The 20,545-nt window shown below is 45.1% G+C and overlaps 1 protein-coding gene across 5 annotated transcripts in view; it reads left to right on the top strand.

Annotated features, from left to right (window-relative positions):
- Positions 1–1,010: 1,010 nt before the first annotated feature.
- Positions 1,011–20,545, top strand: part of DDX11 (DEAD/H-box helicase 11) — a 48,756-nt gene continuing 29,221 nt past the window's right edge. For 2 of the 5 annotated variants that reach the window (XM_036907965.2, XM_057492451.1), the window contains exons 1-5: positions 1,011–1,144; positions 7,873–8,020; positions 14,263–14,511; positions 15,001–15,087; positions 15,355–15,512. In XM_036907965.2, the coding sequence (XP_036763860.2) occupies positions 7,877–8,020; positions 14,263–14,511; positions 15,001–15,087; positions 15,355–15,512 (638 nt within the window). In that variant the 5' untranslated portion in view covers positions 1,011–1,144; positions 7,873–7,876. Of the gene's footprint in view, positions 1,145–7,469; positions 7,622–7,872; positions 8,021–14,262; positions 14,512–15,000; positions 15,088–15,354; positions 15,513–20,545 lie in introns of those variants that run through there. The other 3 variants (XM_036907983.2, XM_036907992.2, XM_057492450.1) reach the window with 2 other exon arrangements.

Genomic DNA, 20,545 nt, shown 5'->3' with positions numbered 1-20,545 from the left:
TTGAACATGGGAGAGCAGCCCGCCTGGAGTGGGCATGGCAGCTCCATGCATGGAAGCTTCCCGTATACCTTGTTCTATGCACCTCTTTCACCAGGCTGTTCCTGAGTATACAGACTTTTTTTATATTAAAGTGGTGCTCTAGTAAGCAAAATGTTTTCCTGAGTTCTGTGAACCTCTGCAGCAGATGAATCCAATCCAAAGAGGGGGTCTTGGGAACCTCCCATCTAAAGCATAGTAAGTCAGAAGCACAGTAACAATTGGACTTGCAATTGGTGTCTGAAGCGGGAACTGGGCAGCCTCCTATCTCCAGTTAGGCAGTGTAAGAAATTAATTGCTTGGTGGTACTGGAAAACCATGCATTGGGTATATGTTTCAGAAAAGTTCGTAGAGATCATCTAGTCCGATCTTGCCTTTGAACAAAGTAGAATCCAAGTTCAGGGAGGTTACAGTAATGTTTTGTCCTAATTAGGCGAGCCCCCTGATGGCACGTCTGGTACTTTGCCGCCTTTGACCACCCCTCCGCGTACTGCATTCCAACTTGTCTGCTAGAGTGCCTTCATTTACACAGTCAGAGACCTCAAGACAAGACCAAGGTTGAAAATCCTGCACAACCCTGTTGAGGTGGGCAGGTCAGTACCGACCTAAAATTAAAAGTAACGGGTCCACACACACTGAGGCCTGACGCGAACCGGGGCCAGAACACGTTTCCTGATTCTCGATACACCATCTCGACCATCGGGTGGTTCGTAAACCTCAGCCAACGTGATCCAGTCAAGCAACTGCTGTGCGATTGGCACCTGCGGCGTTAATTGGCGGGGTCATCCAAACATCCCGCACTGGCAAGCAGGGTCGCGGGAAGAACAGAGCTAAGCCCATACCCTCGGAGCGTCAGTCAAGATCCGCACTCCCAGGGCCGGAAAAACAGCCCGAATTAGACCTGCCGCGCAAGCGCAATGGCGCAAACGACGGAAAGCCCTGCCCCTTCGTGCCGGAGCGCGCATGCGCAGGGGCGTGGGGGCATGGCAGCGCCACGCTCCTCCCCGAGCGCACGTTGCCGGAGGAGGGCGGCGATTTCAAGTTCGGCCACCTTCAGCTGGTGGCTCACCCGCCTGTCTTCAGCAAAGCAGTCCCGCTGACCGAGAGGGTAAGCGCGGAGCCGCGTGGTGACACCGGAGGACGAGGAGAAGCGAGCTGAGAAAGGGCCGACTGCGGTGGAAACGCAAATGAGGGGGCGCTGTGTGCGCAAAGGGGCGGGGCGAGTCGAGAGCGGGAACGCGGTCCGGAACGAGGAGGGCGTGGCCAATGCGTGATGGACAGGCGGGAAGCCATTGCGAGGAGGGAGGGAGCCACTGAAGGTGGCGCGGCGCCTACGAGTTTTAACTGCTAACACGCCTGAGGGGCGTCACTTAAGCCCAGCTATGCAAAGTGTTTTTCGCAAATTATTTTACTTAGTGGCCACTACAACGCTATGAGTGCGTAATTGCCTGTCTTAGAGAGGCGGAAACTATGAGGCTTGGGAATATTAACTTTAGCGAGGATGCAGCTTGGATCCCAAACTTGGCCGGCCGACCCCAGAAACCTACCGGTAGCGGCCGGGCCCTGCGGCCCCTCGGGAAATCAAGGTGGAGCAGGGTCCAGTCTTGAGGCCTGCATGGATGGAAATGCCCAGGACGTTGGAAGTGTCATAGAAGTGTGAAAGCTCTGAGGATGGGCCTGGGAGGGAGAGGGGAAGCCAGAAGAGAGAATGTGGGAGAGAATGAAGGCCCTCATTGAAGGTTAGGCATCTAACACATGACTTTTGGGGGTGGGGGTGGGGTCACAGTTCAGTCTGTAGCTGTAGTTTATACCCAAGTAAATAATGAGTGATAATCGAGGACTGAAGAAAACCCTTTCAGAACTCAGCATATGAGGTGCTTCCACGTGTCTCCCAGCAGCTGGGGAGTTCCAGTGAGTGCCACGTGCAGAAGAGCTTCTCTTGGGGCGGTGTTGTCTCCCAGGTGTGAGATGTTAAAGCATTTTAGGAGCATAATGGCAGGGTTGTAGCTGGAACATAGTTGTCTTGGACTGACGTAATAAAATGCTGTAGACTGGTTCGCTTAAACACCAGAAGTTTGTTTCCTCACAGTTCTAGAGGCTGGAAGCCCAAGATGAAGGTGCCTACCTGTTCAGTTCCTGTTGAGAGCTCCATTCCTGACTTGCACACAGCCCCATTCACTGTGTCCTCACCTGGTAGGGGGAAGAGCTCCTTTCCCTTTCTCCTCTTCAGAAACCACCAATCCCTTTCCGGATCAGGACCCCACTCTAATGACTTCATTTAATCCCAATTACCTCCTAAAAGCCTTATCTCTACATTGAAGGTTAGAAATTTAACACTTGACTTTTTATTTTTTTTTGGTATCATTAATATACAATTACATGAACAACATTGTCGTTACTAGATTCCCCCCATTTTCAAGTCCCCACCGCATATCCCATTACAGTCACTGTCCATCAGCATAGTCAGATGCTATAGAGTCACTGCTTCTCTGTGCTATCCTGCTTTCCCCGTGTACCCTCACTACATTATGTGTGCTAATAGTAATGCCCCTTATTCCCCTTATCCTTCCCTTCCCACCCATCCTCCCCAGTCCCTTTCCCTTTGGTAACTGTTAGTCCATTCTTGGGTTGTTTGAGTCTGCTGCTGTTTTGTTCCTTCAGTTTTTTCTTTGTTCTTATACTCCACAGAGGAGTGAAATCATGTGATAATTGTCTTTCTCTGCCTGGCTTATTTCACTGAGCATAATACCCTCTAGCTCCATCCATGTTGTTGCAAATGGTAGGATTTGTTTTCTTCTTATGGCTGAATAATATTCAATTGTGTATATGTACCACATCTTCTTTATCCATTCATCTGCTGATGGACACTTAGGTTGCTTCAGTGTCTTGGCTATTGTAAATAGTGCTGCAATAAACATAGGGGTGCATATGTCTCTTTGAAACTGGGCTTCTGCATTCTTAGGGTAAATTCCTAGAAGTGGAATTCCTGGGTCAAATGGTATTTCTATTTTGAGTTTTTTGAGGAACCTCCATACTGCTTTCCACAATGGTTTAAACTAATTTACATTCCCACCAGCAGTGTGGGAGGGTTCCCCTTTCTCCATGTCCTCGCCAACATTTGTTGTTGTCTGTCTTTTGGATGTTGGCTAGCCTAACTGATGTGAGATGATATCTCATTGTGGTTTTAATTTGCATTTCTCTGATGATTAACGATGTGGAGCATCTTTTCATGTGCCTGTTGGCCATCTGAATTTCTTAGGAGAAGTGTGTTCAGATCTTCTGCCCATTTTATAATTGAGTTATTTACTTTTTGTTTGTTGAGTTGCATGAGCTCTTTGTATATTTTGGATGTCAACCCCTTACCGGATATGTCATTTATGAATGTATTCTCCCATTCTGTAGGATGCCTTTTTGTTCTACTGATGGTGTCCTTTGCTGTACAGAAGCTTTTTAGTTTGATATAGTCTCACTTATTCATTTTTGCTTTTGTTTCCCTTGCCTGTGGAGATATGTTCATGAAGAAGTTATTCTTGTTTATATTCAAGAGAGTTTTGCCTGTGTTTTTTTCTAAGAATTTTATGGTTTCATGACTTACATTCAGGTCTTTGATCCATTTCGAGTTTACTTTTGTGTATGGAGTTAGACAGAAATCCAGTTTCATTGTCTTACATGTTGCTGTTCAGTTTTGCCAACACCAGCTGTTGAAGAGGCTGTCATTTCCCCATTGTATATCCATGGCTCCTTTAGAATATATTAATTGACCATATATGGTTGGGTTTATATCTGGAGTCCCTATTCTATTCCACTGGTCTATGGATCTGTTCTTGTGCTAGTACCAAATTGTCTTGATTACTGTGGCTTTGTAGTAGAGCTTGAAGTTGGGGAGCGAGATCCCCCCCACTTTATTTTTCCTTCTCAGGATTGCTTTGTCTATTTGGGGTCTTTGGTGGTTCCATATGAATTTTTGAACTATTTGTTCCAGTTCGTTGAAGAATTGGTATTTTGATAGGGATTGCATTGAATCTGTAGATTGCTTTAGGCAGGATGGCCATTTTAACAATATTAATTCTTCCTACCCAAGGGCATGGGATGAATTTCCATTTATTAGTATCCTCTTTAATTTCTTTTAGCAGTGTCTTGTAGTTTTCAGGGCATAGGTCTTTCACTTCCTTGGTTAGGTTTATTCCTAGGTATTTTATTGTTTTTGATGCAATTGTGAATGGAATTGTTTTCCTGATTTCTCTTTCTGCTAGTTCATCGTTAGTGTATAGGAATGCAACAGATTTCTGTGTATTAATTTTGTATCCTGCAACTTTGCTGAATTCAGATATTAGTTCTAGTAGTTTTGGAGTGGAGTCTTTAGGGTTTTTTTATGTACAATATCATGTCATCTGCAAACAGTGACAGTTTAACTTCCTCCTTACCAATCTGGATGCCTTTTATTTCTTTGTGTTGTCTGATTGCTGTGGCCAGGACCTCCAGTACTATGTTGAAAAAAATTGGGGAGAGTGGGCATCCTTGTCCTGTTCCCGATCTTAGAGGAAAAGCTTTCAGCTTCTCACTGTTAAGAATGATGTTGGCTGTGGGTTTGTCATATATGGCCTTTATTATGTTGAGGTACTTAACCCTCTATACCCATTTTGTTGAGAGTTTTTATCATGAATGGATGTTGAATTTTGTCGAATGCTTTTTCAGCATCTATGGAAGTAATCATGTGGTTTTTGTCCTTGTTGTTGATGTGGTGGTGGATGATGTTGATGGATTTTCAAATGTTGTACCATCCTTGCATCCCTGAGATGAATCCCACTTGATCATGGTGTATGATCCTCTTGATGTATTTTTGAATTTGGTTTGCTAATACTTTGTTGAGTATTTTTGCATCTATGTTCATCAGGGATATTGGTCTGTAGTTTTCTTTTTTTGTAACACATGACTTTTTGAGGGGTCACAATTCAGTCTGTAGCAATAGTTTATACCCAAGTAAATAATGAGTGATAAATCAAAGACTGAAGAAAATGAATTTTCAGAAATAATACGTATCTGAGGTTCTTTCATGTGTCTCACCTCATTTAATATGCCTAAGGTTTGCCATCTGGGTGTCCCTGAGCACTGGTGGGGAATTCTTGGGAGAGCTGGGTGGGAGGCCATGGTTGTTGTTGACGCAGCCAAACTGAAGAGGTCAGAAAAGGTTACATCAATTGTCCTTAATAGCGCTTAGTGACTCCATTATTCATAGATTTATCTAAACCCTTCTTAACTTGTGATAAGGCTTGAACTGCTTCTGTAAAGAGATCTATAATTACCACCCACAGGGAAGTGAAATAATAATTACTTTTGTTCTGTATCATTTCATGTTGTCATTTGAAAGTTTAGTCACCAAGCCTGCCTTTTCACCCTGCCCCCTTGATGGCAGGAAGCCTGAAATGTTAAGCTCTGGGGCTTGGCAGTCTTGTAGATGTGGCTTCTAATCCTGATTCAGGCACTTGTTGAGCAATTGTAGTCAAGTCTTTTGACTTCCTGAGTGTCCACTTCTTTATTTATAAAATAAGGCTAATAAAAATGTTGACCATACAGGTTGTGAGGTTTTATGAAAACAGTTTGAAACCATTAAAGAACTGGCCCTTGGACTTGATATTTAAGTCATGGGCCATCCTCCATCTACACCTCAGGAACAGAGACCTCTGCCTGTAGCTCCCCGGTCAGGCTGGCTACTCATTAATTCATTCAAAAATTATTTGAATGCCTACTATGTGCCAGAGTGAGTTTTAGTGTCAGGGAGGAGCAAGATCAATAAAGTTCTTTCTTCTATGCATTCTAGTGTGGGGAGGACAGTAAATAAAGGAAGTTCAGATAGTGCTAAGAACCTGAAGAAATTAAACATGGGTAGTGAGATAAAAGAGGGACTGAAAGTAGTGTGGGGTCTGTGTGTGTTTGGATGAGGCATGGTATTTGGTCACTATAAGGAGGCCGAATAAAAGAGGCTTCTCTAGGGAGGTGAGCTGAGCCTTACGTAGAAGAGAACCCATCATTCCCAGGCAGGGAGCGGTGGTGAGCAGCAGGTGCAAGTCCTGGGCTGGTTAGATCAGGGTGGGTACCTCACTGAGCAGGTTTAAAAGGAGAGGAGACGCTGGTCAGATTTTTCTCTTGGGATTTGGAACTAACAACGTGAAAAGAATTTTTTGGTTGACAGTAGGAGCTGAAGCTAAAAAGTAGAAGGGGGCCAAAGAGGCTGTATGCAGGCTAAAGTTTGGGGTAACCAGGAGCTACAAATAAGGAGAAGAAATTGGTTAGTGGCTCCATCTGGCATGTGACTGAACAGGAGAGTGGCAGACAGTCCATGGGTATGTACTTGGTGAGGTTCCTGGAGCTGTCTTGAAATCAGAACTATTTCGTAATTCTTGTCTTCAAGAAGTTCCATCGTGTTCTTCCACTTACCAAATGGTCTCAATTCTTAATCTCTATATGATTCTTTTCAGTAAATGTCACATTTCTTAAGCTAGTCATCTCTTATAGCCAGATGCATTTGACCAAAACAGAACCACATGGACCTGGATTTGGATCCTGGTTTTCCTCTTATTAACTGTAACTTTAAACAGTTATTTAATTTCTGTAAGCATTAGTATCCAGAATGGTATCCTTATAGTGTGAGATAAAGTAAATGGGGCTGTAGACTATTTAACACATAGTAGGTACTCAAAATGTGTCAGATACCCTTCTCTTTCCCCTTTCCTTCATGTCTAAATGGTCTTTCGATCTTTTGCCTCCCTCTCGGTGTTGAACTGTCCTAGTTTTTTAAAGTCACCCTTGGAGTTACCCCTCTGCGAGCCATTTTTGCCACCCCTAAGCTGTGACTGGAAGAACACTTGGCACCTACCTTTCCCTTCATAAATGTATTGACACCATCACTCATCTAATGAGGCCACTTATGTAGCAAAAATGTAAATGGGTTTCAGATTTACTAAAATCGCTACTTAGAAGAGACGGATTTGCCTAATAGCTTGGAGTGGTGGCTTCCAAAGAGAATGTGGGAACCAGAAAGAGTTAGTCCTCCAGATGGTGATTAAAGGAAGAAAGGGTATGTAAAAGCTGTCTCAGGGAAATTGGGTTCAGAAGAGGAGAAAGAAGATCAGCCTGGAGAGAGAGGTTCCTTTTTGCCTTAGACCTTTTCCTGGCAAGGAAGCTCTCCTGGCCAGGCTTTAGTCCTGTGAAGAGAGCTCCCCAGTCTGGAATTTCTTGAGGCTAGGAGATGTTTAGGAGGAGGCTCTGGTTTGTACCAGAAATGGAGGCTGGGATGAACTAAGAAGCAGCCCACGGTGTCTGTAAAATCTGGGCAGATGTGTGTCTGTGCCATGTGCAGAACTGACTTGTAATTCTCTGCCTGGGTGGCCTGGTTTTCCAGGTCCTCACAGTAGGATGCAGGAAGCAGGTTTGTCATGCTAATACCATTCTCTGGAGGTATAGAGCACAGTGCCTCAAAGGAACCTTGAGCATCATCCTTGATCCCGGGGATGCAGGTCCTTCAGGGGAAATCTCCACGCCTTTCCTAGAGCTTTAGGAGGGTGTCCCAGCAGCAGAGGAATCCCACGTGAAAAGGCAGGAGTTCTGTTTATGGCTTTGCTAGTCTGCATTCTGCTACAGCCACTTCTGAAACGCTGCTAGATGGATTGCATGATTCTGGTGTGGCTTCATGAGGGTTTGCACTTGGTGGAGAGAACATGGTCTAGCTTGCAAAAAAATGCATGTCCTAAGAAATTCCATAACAACTTTTGAGACTTTTGTTATAAACTGTTCTGGATTTCAAGCCAGTACTCCCAGATTTATTTATTTTTTCCCTAGGACCATGGCTAATGAAGCCCAGGAGGCTGGTGGCATCCATTTCCCTTTTCCCTTCACACCCTATTCCATCCAGAAAGACTTCATGGCAGCACTCTACCAGGTGTTGGAGGGCGGCAAGATTGGGATATTTGAAAGTCCAACTGGCACTGTAAGTATGAATGATTGGAGCCTAAGAAGGGTCCTCAGAGACCCTGATTACAACAGCACAGGGTCAGCCCAGCATGCTTGTTCACATATGCAGAGATTTTCATGGTTTGTAGTTGGACAGAGTCATTATCTCAGTTTATCTTTCTGAGTAACAGTCACTTTCTCTATTAAACGGTTGAACACAACCCAAGGGCTGAGAAAAATTAAGCTAAAGGCAGATGAGAATTTGAATGGCCGTGGAAACCATGACCCACAGCACTGAAACCTTCCAGATTTCTCTGGGCACACGACTGCTTTGATATTGAGAAACACAGAAAGTACTTTGGCTTTTTCACAGATTAAACATATTGGTTTAGTCTCCAGGAGCCAGCTTACTGAGTGCTGGAAGGATCCAATCAAGGGCCCTCAAGTTTTTCCTCCCTAGCCTGGAAGGAGGGAGGGATTTATTAGAGGCTGGCCATTGAGGCTGATCAGGGCTATTGTGACTGGTCCCCCTTCTCTCTTGCACTTTATCAGTACGATGTGCTGGTGACATGTAGGAGTTGATGTGATGGTCCCCCCAGCTGGGCTGTGACCTCCTAGAGGATAAGGGCGTTGTGTCCTCACCTCTGTGTCCCTGTCATCTAGTGGAGCTTGGCAAGCCCATGGGGGGCTCTTAACGTGTGTGAATGAGTAAAGTGATTCATTTCTCTTCTCTCCCTTGTTGAGGGAAGCATGTCATCTCTCTCGAGATGGCATCTGGGACAGGAAGAGTGCAGATGGGGCACTCTGTTCTGCATGCAGTGAGTGGAGAGAATAGGTGAACAAGATGTGGGTCACAAAGATCACGTGCAGAGTGATCTGTGTTTTAAAAAGCATTCTACTAATATTCTTAGCCTCCACATAAACGCAGTGCAATCTGACTTCTACCAACCCACTGGAATCTTTTCTAGGATCAGTAGTGACTTCCTGACTAATAGATTTGTATGTTTCAAGTCCTTACTTGACCATTCTGCAACATTTGATATTGTTGAATATATCCTCTTCCTTTGTTTAAAGTAATAAAAAATTTAGTCAAAGAATGCATGTCATTTAAAAAGTCAAACCTATCAAACTTGGTTCTTTGAGCAGGTACTTTTAATTCTTTGAACTGTTTCCTAAGAAATGTACTTGTGTAGCATATTTTGAAGTGATCAAATTGTGGTGCTGTTTCTGGGTTTATTGATTTTAGTCATCATACCTTCCGCTTGTGATAGATAAGATGTAGTTTTCTCTCCCTTTTCCCTCCTCCTCACATAATTAGATTAAGTTTTAGTCTCTTTTAAGTCATTATACTGCAGCTGTGGGTTTGTTTGTTTTTCTAGAGTTAATAATTACCTTTTAAAAGCTAGTTTAGTTTTTAATATACCTATGCCAACTCCTCTCACATCACCCAGTGGCCTCTCAAAAAAGATATTCCATATGTAAAATTACTGTTTTAGTCTGCTAATGCTGCCATAACAAAATACCCTAGACTGGTGGCTTAAATGACAGAAATTTCTTTTCTCACAGTTGTGGAGTCTGGAAAGCCCAAGATCAAGGCTTCAGGGTTCTGGTGAGGGCTGCCCACCTGGCTTGCTGATGCCCACCTTCTCATGGTCCTCTCGTGGAGGGGGAGAGATCTTCGGTGCCTTTCTCCTTTTTTAAGGGCACCAGTTCTGTCAGTTCAGGGCTCCACCTTTATGACGTCATTTAACCTTAGTCACCTCCAAACAGGCCCTTTCTCCCAATGCACTCCCATGGGGGATTAGGGCTAACACATAAGAATCTGGGGGGACATAATTGAGTCCATGGCGATTACCAATCCCATGTTACCCTGGAGCCGAGCCTTTCTTCCTGGAGTCCTCCGTCCTTGTGCCTGGGTCTCAGTTAGTTGCTCGTTAGACCTACTTCACCAACTACTGTCCTAGGGTTTCCTGCTCTCTTTTTAAAAAAATCAACCTCATTGAATATAACTGACATATAACAAAATGTACACCTTTAAAGTCTACAAGTTAAGTGAGTGTTGACAGATGTGAACGCCTGTATTACCACCTTCACAGTCAAGGTGCAAAACATTTCCATCACCCCAGAAAGAAAGGTCCTGGTACCTCCTGGCTGGTGTTCCTCCAATCACCCCGGCCCAGCCCTGGCAGACAGCAGTCACTTCCTGCCTCTGTAGATTTTATCTTTCTAGAGTTTCATAAAAATGGGTCATACATTATGTTCTCTTTTGTATCTGTTTTCTTTTGCTCAGCCAGCATATTTTTGAGATTCATTCATGTTGTGTGTATTCTTTTCTTATTTTGACTGTGTTGGATTCTGTTTGCTAAATTCTGTATCTTCTTGGTTTACTTCCTTGTTTTGGTAGAGAACTTTCCTGAGGATTGTATAGGAGGTAGATGTTGAGACTTTGCTGGTCTGGAACTGTATTGATTCTGCCTGTCACTAGATTGGTGATGGTGGTCTGGTTGGGCATATAACCTAGCCGCCGGGTTCTTGTCCCTCATAGTGGTGCTCCCTGTCCTCCAATGTCCATTGGTGACCTGATCCCACCCCACCCGCCAGAGTTCTCTGGGGCTTTGGCCTTTGTATGCCGGGGTCTCATGCTGACGGGCCTGGAGTGTGTGTGTGTGTCATTCTTTGGGCTGCCTCTTGATGGGAACTTTTGTCTGGGGGCTTCGACCTTCTGTCCTGAGACATGTTCTTACATTTGTTAACAGCCTTCCTGGTACTCCCTTTCTTTGAGTTTCGGACTTTCTGGTTAATCCTGTAATTAATGTTTTCTTCTAATTGCCCTTCTCTTGGGTACCCTGGTTTTTGTTTGTTTTTGCTTTGAACTCTACTTCCTTGAGATTTCTTTGATTTTATTGCCAGTCTTTCTATTCAGTTTATTTGTTCTTATATCTATCATGTTCAAGAACTTGTTCTTATTCTCTGATACAAAAAAATAGCATTCTGTTCTTATTTCACGGAAATACTGTCTTTCTCAGGATATCAATTATAGCAACAAATTCCCCACCCTTGCACACCCCTAGTTTGGGTTCTGTGTTTTGTTTGGAGACCTTCTTCAAATGTCTGGCAATCCTTGGCTGGCTACTCTTGGTGTTTAAGAAAAAGACACCACAAGGCTGATTGACAGGTCTGGGGTGCAGGCTGGCTGTGGACCATGGGGCTGGGCCTGTCTGTTGTGGCCTCCTGTTGTCAGGGTCTAGGATTTTCCCTACAGCCATCTGGTGTTTCTGTAGAAGCTGCTTGTAAAGCATTGCTTCATAGCTCCAAGCCTGGCAGCCAGCATACCAGAGGGCACCCTGGCAGGTGGCTTCAGGTACGGAGTCTTTGACTGAGTGCCCCTGCTTTCAGTCCCGCCCTCTTCCCCACTCTTCACCTGCTGACTGGGGCCCTCCTGTCTCCACTTCTCAGAGAATAAACTTGCAGTCTTTGAGTGGGATCTAATCATTCTTTAAAAGAACTTCTGTTAGTCCCTTGGTTTTCAGCACTATGCTGCATCCCTGCTGGTCTCAGGGTGTTGCTGAGGGGGAGCCAGGGGGTCTCTGCAGGCGCTGAGGCTTTGTGCCCTTCACTCTGCTAGGTCAGCTGCTTCCCATCTCCTACAGCTTATTACTGTCCTTTCCTCTACTCCCTTTGTGTTTGTGGGCACAAGCCTCTTTTATTCCTTTGGTATAATTTTAGTGTGTTTTGGAAAAGAACATAAAAAGCATGTGTTCATCGCCTTGTCTAACCTGGGCCTTGGTTAGACAAGGCCCAGCTGCCCGACCCCCAGGCGTTTCTGTCCCAGCCCTTGGCCTGCTCTGTGCACCCTCTTCCTCCACTCAGCCTGTCCTTGTTGGTGTTCTCATCTCCTTGTTGTGTATTCAGTTACCTTCTGGTTCTGATGTCCTCTGAATCTCCTCTGATAAGCTGTCTCCTGTCGTTGGGGCCCTTTGCCCATAGGGGACGCCATGCTGCATGCCTGCCCCACCTGCCTGTCCTGTGCCTCAGAGGCCTGGTAAGGCCTTTTAGCTTTTAGGAGTCACCTGGTAAGCCTTTCATGGGTGCTCTGTACAGAGGTGACCTCTCTGCTTTGTGCCCACTGTGTCGTGTTTAACACTGCACTTCTGGGAGCTCTTGAACCCAGAGTCCACACTTGTGCAGGGAACCATGACACTCTTCAGTTGTATGTTAAGTTTGTGATGTAGGTGGGCATTTTCTAGGGAGCTCTGTGTTCCCAGCCTCAAGCCCTGTGCTTGCTACAATGTAGGTATTTAGAATGAGTGAATTACTTGTCTTGGCGTAAGTTTTATATCTGTTATCTTGGATAGTACCCCGGGAAATAACATTGCTCAAACCTAGGTGTACTGTGGGTGCTTTAATAATGTGTAACTGAGTGAGCTTTTGGTTATGCATCCTACTAACATTTTCCAGTCTAAAATTTTGGTGGTCTTATGACAGGATATAGAATTGCAGGGCCTCAGTTACCCTCTTTGTCAGTGTTAGAGTGTACTCACAGTTGTTTCCAGAAGGTACCTTTGACCATCACGTTGGGAACTTCCTCAGCTTGCTTTCAGATGGAAGGCGCTGGCTCTAAGCAGGTGTCTGTCCCTGGGCCATTGTTACAGTGGGACATCTCGCCTGCCCATCGCTTGGTGACAGCTGAAGCCGGTGGCTGCGCACGTCCCTGGCTGCACAGAGTGGCTGCTGCCCAGGTTCTGCTGGGACTGCTGTCTGGGAGGCTTTGCCATTCAGTGTTTACCAAAAGCTGAGAGAAATGGTATATATGGGCCTTTCCAAAGATGTACGATCCATCCATTCTTCAGAAGTGTCATTCTGTCATAGGGCCTTTCAAGAATTTGATGAGAGTTAATAGATTATTACTCTAGGATAATAATAATAGTATTATTAATTCAAAATATCAGAAAAATAGCTCCAGTTGTCACTTATGTACCAGGTATGCTTCTAATCTTTTATGTGTATTGGCTTAATGCTTGTGGTTCCTCTGAGGAAGGTACTATTATGTCCATTTTTGCAGATGTGGAAACAAGCCTGAGGTCACAGAGCTGGCTAGGGGAGGAGGCGGCATGTGACCCAGGCAGCCTAGAGTCTGTAGCCTCAGCTGCTGTGCTGTGCTGTTTCCCCTACTCTAAACCCACCTACATTTTATGCACAGTTCTCCACGCCCCAGCTAGGTTCAGAGCCTCGCTCTGCATACACTAAGTGGGCTCAGAGAGCTGACTGCCTGGACTGGAAGGTGTTGGTCCCCTCTCCCAGAGACTCACCAGAATGGACCTGCCCTTTAGACCAGCGGCAGCAGCCTGTCTGCAAGGACTGAGTTAGCCTCCTCATCCTGCTGTAACAGAGCCACCCGCTGGGGGGCTTAAGCCTCAGGAATTTATTCTCTCACAGGTCCAGAGGCCAGAAGTCTGGAATCAAGGTGTCACAGGGTTGGTTCTTTCTGAGGGCAGCAAGAGAAGCTGTGTTCAGGCCCCTCTCCGCAGCTTGTAGATGGCCGTCTTCTCCCTGTGTCTTGTCACAGTGCCTTCCCTCTGCATATGCCTCTGTGTCCAGATGTCCCCTTTTTATAGGGACACGGATCACACAGGATTTGGGCCACCTCATCTTAGTGGAATACATTGCAGTGAATCTGTTGCCACTTAAGGTCTCATTCTGACCCACTGGGGCTAGGACTTCAACATAAGAACTGAGGGGATACAATTCAGCCCATAACAAGGACCCACAGGGAAAATTCTGGTCTTCAAGTCAAGAATTGTGTTCTTCAGAGCAATTGGTTTGTTTTAAAAACTTTTGTGAACACCAGGCCTCCTGGGACAGATCGTGTTTTTCCTGCACATTGGCTGCATTGAAGCATAGCACCAAATGTGGTTCCCTATCACAAGTACATGGGATTTCATGCTATGTATTATTTGGCCTTAATTGTTTTTGGGGGCCCCTTAATTTCTGACCTTCTAATTATGTTAACTTGTAGCATTTACATGTAACCTGATAAGCCACTTTAAATTCTTTTAGGAACAGTGAGCTGCGTAATTAAACAAGTCCATTTTTACTTCTCGTTTTCCTGTTTCCCTGGCTACTCCTTTGCTAACTCCTTTCTTTTCCTTCCCAGGTGGGTCTTAGAGTGCCCTCTAGTTCTCAACGTCACACTGTCCGTGAAGACTTTATTAAAATGGGAAGGTCCTTTGGGAGGCTGTTTTTTGTTCTCTATTTCTAAAGACATTTTTCTTCCTGTAGGGCAAATCCTTAAGTCTTATTTGTGGGGCCCTTTCTTGGCTCCGTGACTTTGAACAGAAGAAACGTCAAGAGGAGGCTCGTCTCCTTGCAGCTGAAACTGTTTCCTTAAGTGATGGGAAGGACCTGTCCTCGTCCCTGTCATCCTCCTGCCAGGAGGCCCCGGGGCCCCCAAGGCCTCCTGGAGAGCCTGACTGGGTGACTCAGTTTGTGCAGAAGAAAGAAGAAAGGGACCTGGTGGACCGGCTAAAGGTGTGACCTGGGGGGCAAGAAGGAGGGGTTTAGGAAGTGGGCTTCGGTGACCCTCTGGGGTTGATTCTGGGATTCGGTGCCTCTGAGCTCCTGTCGGTGCTCCTGTGTCAGTGGCATGCGCACTTGCTGTCTTCTTTAAGCTGGTGTCAGCAGGCCTCTAGAGAGGGGTGGGTGGTTCCATTCATTACCCACCTGGGAAAGGAAGCGCACTGTTGCCATTGACAACATGGTTCAGTGGCTGCAGACTTAATTGAGGAATGCATCTGATTGAGAGCGTGTGTGGCCCTGGGAGGGAGTATACAGACCTCCCGCAAGGCCCAGTGAGGCTGGGCCCTGGTGCAGCCCGGGGTCTGGAGACGGGCGCTGCAGCACCTGGAGGGTCGGCCAGGAAAGCGAAAGGGAGGCACTGGGCCAAGCCCCAGACTCTTCAGGAAATGCCTGGTTTGGGGCGTCGTGCGGCAGTTTCCTTTAGGGCTGCTTCACCCTTAGGAGGAGCAGGTCAGAAGGAAGAAACGGGAAGAACGCCTGCAGCAGATCCGCCACAACACACAGCTCAGACAGGCAGCCAAACGAGCAGTAAGTGTCTCCCTGAGTGGCCAGGACTCTGTCCGGGCAGTGTTGTTCCTTCGGGTGAGCAGCCGGTACCACTGCTCTCTTCTGGCCCCCACGGGCCAGTTCTCTCCCAGCTGGGCAGCTTAGGCTGGGGAGCTGGTAGCTGGCCTGTGCTATGGCATGCGCACGCATCCTCTGGTGGCAGCCACACCGAGACCGACGCCATTCAGGAAGTGAGTCCCCAGTACTGAGATGTCCTTCTCGTTCCCCATGTGCAATGCTCCCGTGCAGAGACAGGATGAAGAGGAAACCGAGCGCATTCTCCGCCTCAGCAAGGCGATGCTGGCAGCAGGAGCGGGGGCCGAGGTGCCAGAGCCGCTGACATCCGGGGAGGAGGAGCTGATCCTCGTGGAGTACGAGAGTGACGAGGAGAGAGGAGCAGCTCGCAGGTAATCAGTGCCTCGCCTCCTGCCCTGGCCGAGTCGGCAGGGCTTCCAGCGAGGCACTGCCTTCCCAGGTACCCAGAGACGCAGGCTGCTTTGTGGCTCCCAAGGCATCTGAAGGGGTGGAAGGCCAGCCCCCTGCCTGTCTTCTCCCAGCCGGGCTCCTCCTTGGAGTGCATAAATGATGATCGCAGTGGTAGCTGGGTATCTGGCTGTGGTGCATCCCCAAGGAGGCCACGGGTATTGAGTTGAGTGATAGGCATGGCCCCCATCCTCAGAGAGCCTGTGGTCAGTGGAGGGAGACAGATGATAAATGTGAGAACAAAGAGCCCTTACTGGAAATTAGCACAGCTGCCTTTGAGGAAAATAAAACAGTCAAGTTGGTAAGTGTAGGGTTGCACCTCAAACCCAAAGTCAGGAAAGACCCAAAGAGGCAACATGGGCCGAAATCTGAACACTGAGAAAGATCCCTGGGAAGACATTGGAGGGGAGAGCTCATGTCAGAGGCCTGCCAGTGTCATGGTCTGCAAACAGGAGCAGCGTGTCTAAGGGACCCGCAGGCCCAAGGGCTGAGCAAAGAATGAGCAGGAGAGAGAGAACAGAAGCCAGAGACGAGGCTGCTGTAGTTTCTTCGGCCCTCATAGTTCTGCCGAGGGGTGTCGGCGTTATTCTCAAGGCACTGGAGGTTTCAGCAAGGGGTGCTGTGATCTGACTTGCGCATTAGAGAGGTCACTGTGGCGAGAAGGTCAGCAGCTCTTCCCCAGAGGCATGAGTGCCCCTGCAGCCCATCCCGCCAGGCTCCTAGCTTGGAAGACGTCTTACCTGCTCCTCTAAAGGTGACACCAGGCCCTGTGTGTCTCTTTGACACCATGGGCACCATGTCTGGAGAAACTCCAAGGCCAGAGACCCTCTGTGGACTCCTGTGAAGGAGAAATCAGTCCTTCACATTGTCTGCAGTGCACCTTCTAAGTTCACCTTCATAAGCCCAGCATCCTAGCTGCCCTGACTCCTCTCACTTTATTTCCCCAGCTTTATTGAGATATGATTGACATAACAGTGTGTAAGTTCAGGATACACTGTGATGATTTGATATGCATATATATTGCAAGACAATTACCACAATAAGGTTAGTCACCACATCCATCACCTCACATACTTAACATTTTTGTGTCTGGTGAGAACTTCTAAGATGTGCTCTCTTAGCAACTTCTAAGTACAGATGATCCCTGGCTTAACAATTTTGCAGCTTTACGGTAGTGTGAAAGTGAGATGCATTCAGTAGAAACCATACTTCGAATTTTGAGTTTTGATCTTTCCCCAGGCTAGCGATATGCAGTATGACCCTCTCGTGATGCTGGACAGGGTGGGAGCTTTAGCTCCCCATCACTCCTGTGATCACAAGGGTCAACAACTGGTAAGCTTACGGCCACTCTGAACCCAGACAACCATTCTGTCTTCATATTCAGTACAGTATTCAATAAACTACACGAGGTATTCCACACTTCATTATAAAATAAACTTTGTGTTAGATGATTTTTCCCAACTGCAGGCTAATGGAACTGTTTGAGCACATTTAAGGTAGGCTAAGATAAGCCATGATGTTCAGTAGGCCAGGTATATTAAATAATTTCAACTTAAGATATTTACAATTTATGATGGGTTTATTGGGATATAACCCCATCATAACTCAAGGAAGATCTGTATATGATAGTGTACATAAAATAACTCTAGTCATTGTGCTATATATTACATCCCAGAACTTACTCATCTTATAATGAGGTTTATACTCTTTGACCACCTTCACCCATTTCCTTGACCCGTCAGCCCCTAACAACTACCAGTCTACTCTGTTTCTATGAGTTTGGTTTTTTTAGATTCCACGTATGAAATCATTGAGTATCTTTCTATCTGACTCATATCACCATAATGCCCTCAAGGTTCATCTATATTGTCACAAATGGGAGATTTCCTTTTTTTTTATTTTTTATTTTTTAAATTTTGGTATCATTAATCTACAATTACATGAGGAACACCATGTTTACTAGACTCCCTCCGCGCCAAGTCCCCGCCACATACCCCATTAGTCACTATCCATCAGCATAGTGAGATGCTGTAAAATCACTACATGTCTTCTCTGTGTTGCACAGCCCTCCCTGTGCCCCCCCAGTTATACATGCTAATCGTAAGGCCCCCTTTCTTCTTCCCCCCACTTCTCCCTCCCTTTCCAGCCATCCTCCCCAGTCCTTTTCCCTTTGGTAACTATTAGTCCATTCTTGGGTTCTGTGATTCTGCTGCTGTTTTGTTCCTACAGTTTTTCCTTTGTTCTTATACTCCACACATGAGGGAAATCATTTGGTACTTGTCTTTCTCTGCCTGGCTTATTTCACTGAGCATAATACCCTCTAGCTCCATCCATGTTGTTGCAAATGGTAGGATTTGTTTTCTTATGTCTGAATAATATTCCATTGTGTGTAAGTACCACATCTTCTTTATCTAATCATCTACTGATGGACACTTAGGTTGCTTCCATTTCTTGGCTATTGTAAATAGTGCTGCAATAAACATAGGGGTGCATCTGTCTTTTTGAAACTGGGCTGCTGCATTCTTAGGGTAAATTCCTAGAAGTGGGATTCCTGGGTCAAATTGTATTTCAATTTTGAGCTTTTTGAGGAACCTCCATACTGCTTTCCACAATGGTTGAACTAGTTTACATTCCCACCAGCAGTGTAGGAGGGTTCCCCTTTCTCCACAACCTCACCAACATTTGTTGTTGTTTGTTTTTTGGATGGTGGCCATCCTTACTGGTGGGAGGTGATATCACATTGTGGTTTTAATTTGCATTTCTCTTATGACTGGCAATGTGGAGTATCTTTTCATGTGTCTGTTGGCCATCTGAATTTCTTCTTTGGAGAACTGTCTGTTCAGCTCCTCTGCCAATTTTTTTATTGGATTGTTCGCTTTTTGTTTGTTGAGGTGTGTGAGCTCTTTATATATCTTGGATGTCAACCTTTTATCGGATCTGTCATTTATGAATATATTCTCCCATACTGTAGGATGCCTTTTTGTTCTATTGATGGTGTCCTTTGCTCTACAGAAGCTCTTCAGCTTGATATAGTCCCACTTATTCATTTTTGCTTTTGTTTCCCTTGCCTGGGGAGATATGTTCATGAAGAAGTTGCTCATGTTTATGTCCAAGAGATTTTTGCCTATGTTTTTTTCTAAGAGTTTTATGGTTTCATGGCTTACATTCAGGTCTTTGATCCATTTTGAATTTACTTTTGTGTATGGGGTTAGACAATGATCCAGTTTCATTCTCTTACATGTAGCTGTCCAGTTTTCCCAACACCAGCTGTTGAAGAGGCTGTCATTTACCCGTTGTATGTCCATGGCTCCTTAATCGTATATTAATTGACTATATATGTTTGAGTTAATGTTTGGAGACTCTATTCTGTTCCACTGGTCTGTGGCTCTGTTCTTGTGCCAGTACCAGATTGTCTTGATTACTGTGTCTTTGTAGTAGCTTGTTTCAGTACCTTGAAGAATGCTAATGGTAATTTAATAGGGATTGCATTGAATCTGTGTATTGCTTTGGGCAGGATGGCCATTTTGACAATATTAATTCTTCCTAGCCAAGAGCATGGGATGAGTTGCCATTTGTTAGTGTCCTCTTTAATTGCTCTTAAGAATATCTTGTAGTTTTCAGGGTATAGGTCTTTCACTTCCTTGGTTAGGTTTATTCCTAGGTATTTTATTCTTTTTGATGCAACTGTGAATGGAATTGTTTTCCTGCTATCCTGGTTCATTGTTAGCGTATAGGAAAGCCTCAGATTTCTGTGTATTAATTTTGTATCCTGCAACTTTGCTGTATTCCAATATCAGTTCTAGTAGTTTTGGAGTGGAGTCATTAGGGTTTTTTATGTACAATATCATGTCATCTGCAGATAGTGACAGTTTAACTTCTTTACCAATCTGGATTCCTTGTATTTCTTTGTTTTGTCTAATTGCCGTGGCCAGGACCTCCAGTACTTTGCTGAATAACAGTGAGGAGAGTGGGCATCCCTGTCATGTTCCTGATCTTAGAGGAAATGCTTTCAGCTTCTCGCTGTTCAGTATGATGTTGGCTGTGGGTTTTTCATATATGGCCTTTATTATGTTGAGGTACTTGCCCTCTATGCCCATTTTGCTAAGAGTTTTTATCATGAACGGATGTTGAATTTTGTCGAATGCTTTTTCAGCATCTATGGAGATGATCATGCGATTTTTGTCCTTTTTGTTGATGTGGTGGATGATGTTGATGGATTTTCGAATGTTGTACCATCCTTGCATCCCTGGGATGAATCCCACTTGGTCATAGTGTATGATCCTCTTGATGTATTTTTGAATTCAGTTTGCTAATATTTTGTTGAATATTTTTGCATCTATGTTCATCAGGGATATTGGTCTATAATTTTCTTTGTTGCTGGGGTCTTTGCCTGGTTTTGGTATTAGGGTGATGCTGGCTTCATTGAATGAGTCTGGAAGTATTCCCTCTTCTTCTGTTTTATGGAAAACTTTAAGGAGAATGGGTATTATGTCTTCTCTGTATGTCTGATAAAACTTCATGGTAAATCCATCTGGCCTGGGAGTTTTGTTCCTGGGTAGTTTTTTGATTACTGCTTCAATTTCTTTGCTGATAATTGGTCTGTTTAGATTTTCTGTTTCTTCCTTGGTCACTCTTGGAAGGTTGTATTTTTCTAGGAAGTTGTCCATTTCTTCTAGGTTTTCCAGCTTGTTAGCATATAGGTTTTCATAGTATTCTCTAATAATAATTTGTATTTCTGTGGGATCCGTCGTGATTTTTCCTTTCTCGTTTCTGATTCTGTGATATGTGTTGATTCTCTTTTTCTCTTAATAAGTCTGACTAGAGGCTTATCTATTTTGTTTATTTTCTCAAAGAACCAGCTCTTGGTTTCATTGATTTTTTTCTATTGTTTTATTCTGTTCAATTTTATTTATTTCTTCTCTGATCCTTATTATGTCCCTCCTTCTGCTGACTTTAG

Source organism: Manis pentadactyla, chromosome 14 (assembly GCF_030020395.1).
Source record: "Manis pentadactyla isolate mManPen7 chromosome 14, mManPen7.hap1, whole genome shotgun sequence".
Lineage (NCBI taxonomy): Eukaryota > Metazoa > Chordata > Mammalia > Pholidota > Manidae > Manis > Manis pentadactyla.
This window is presented reverse-complemented; position numbering and strand designations above follow the sequence as displayed.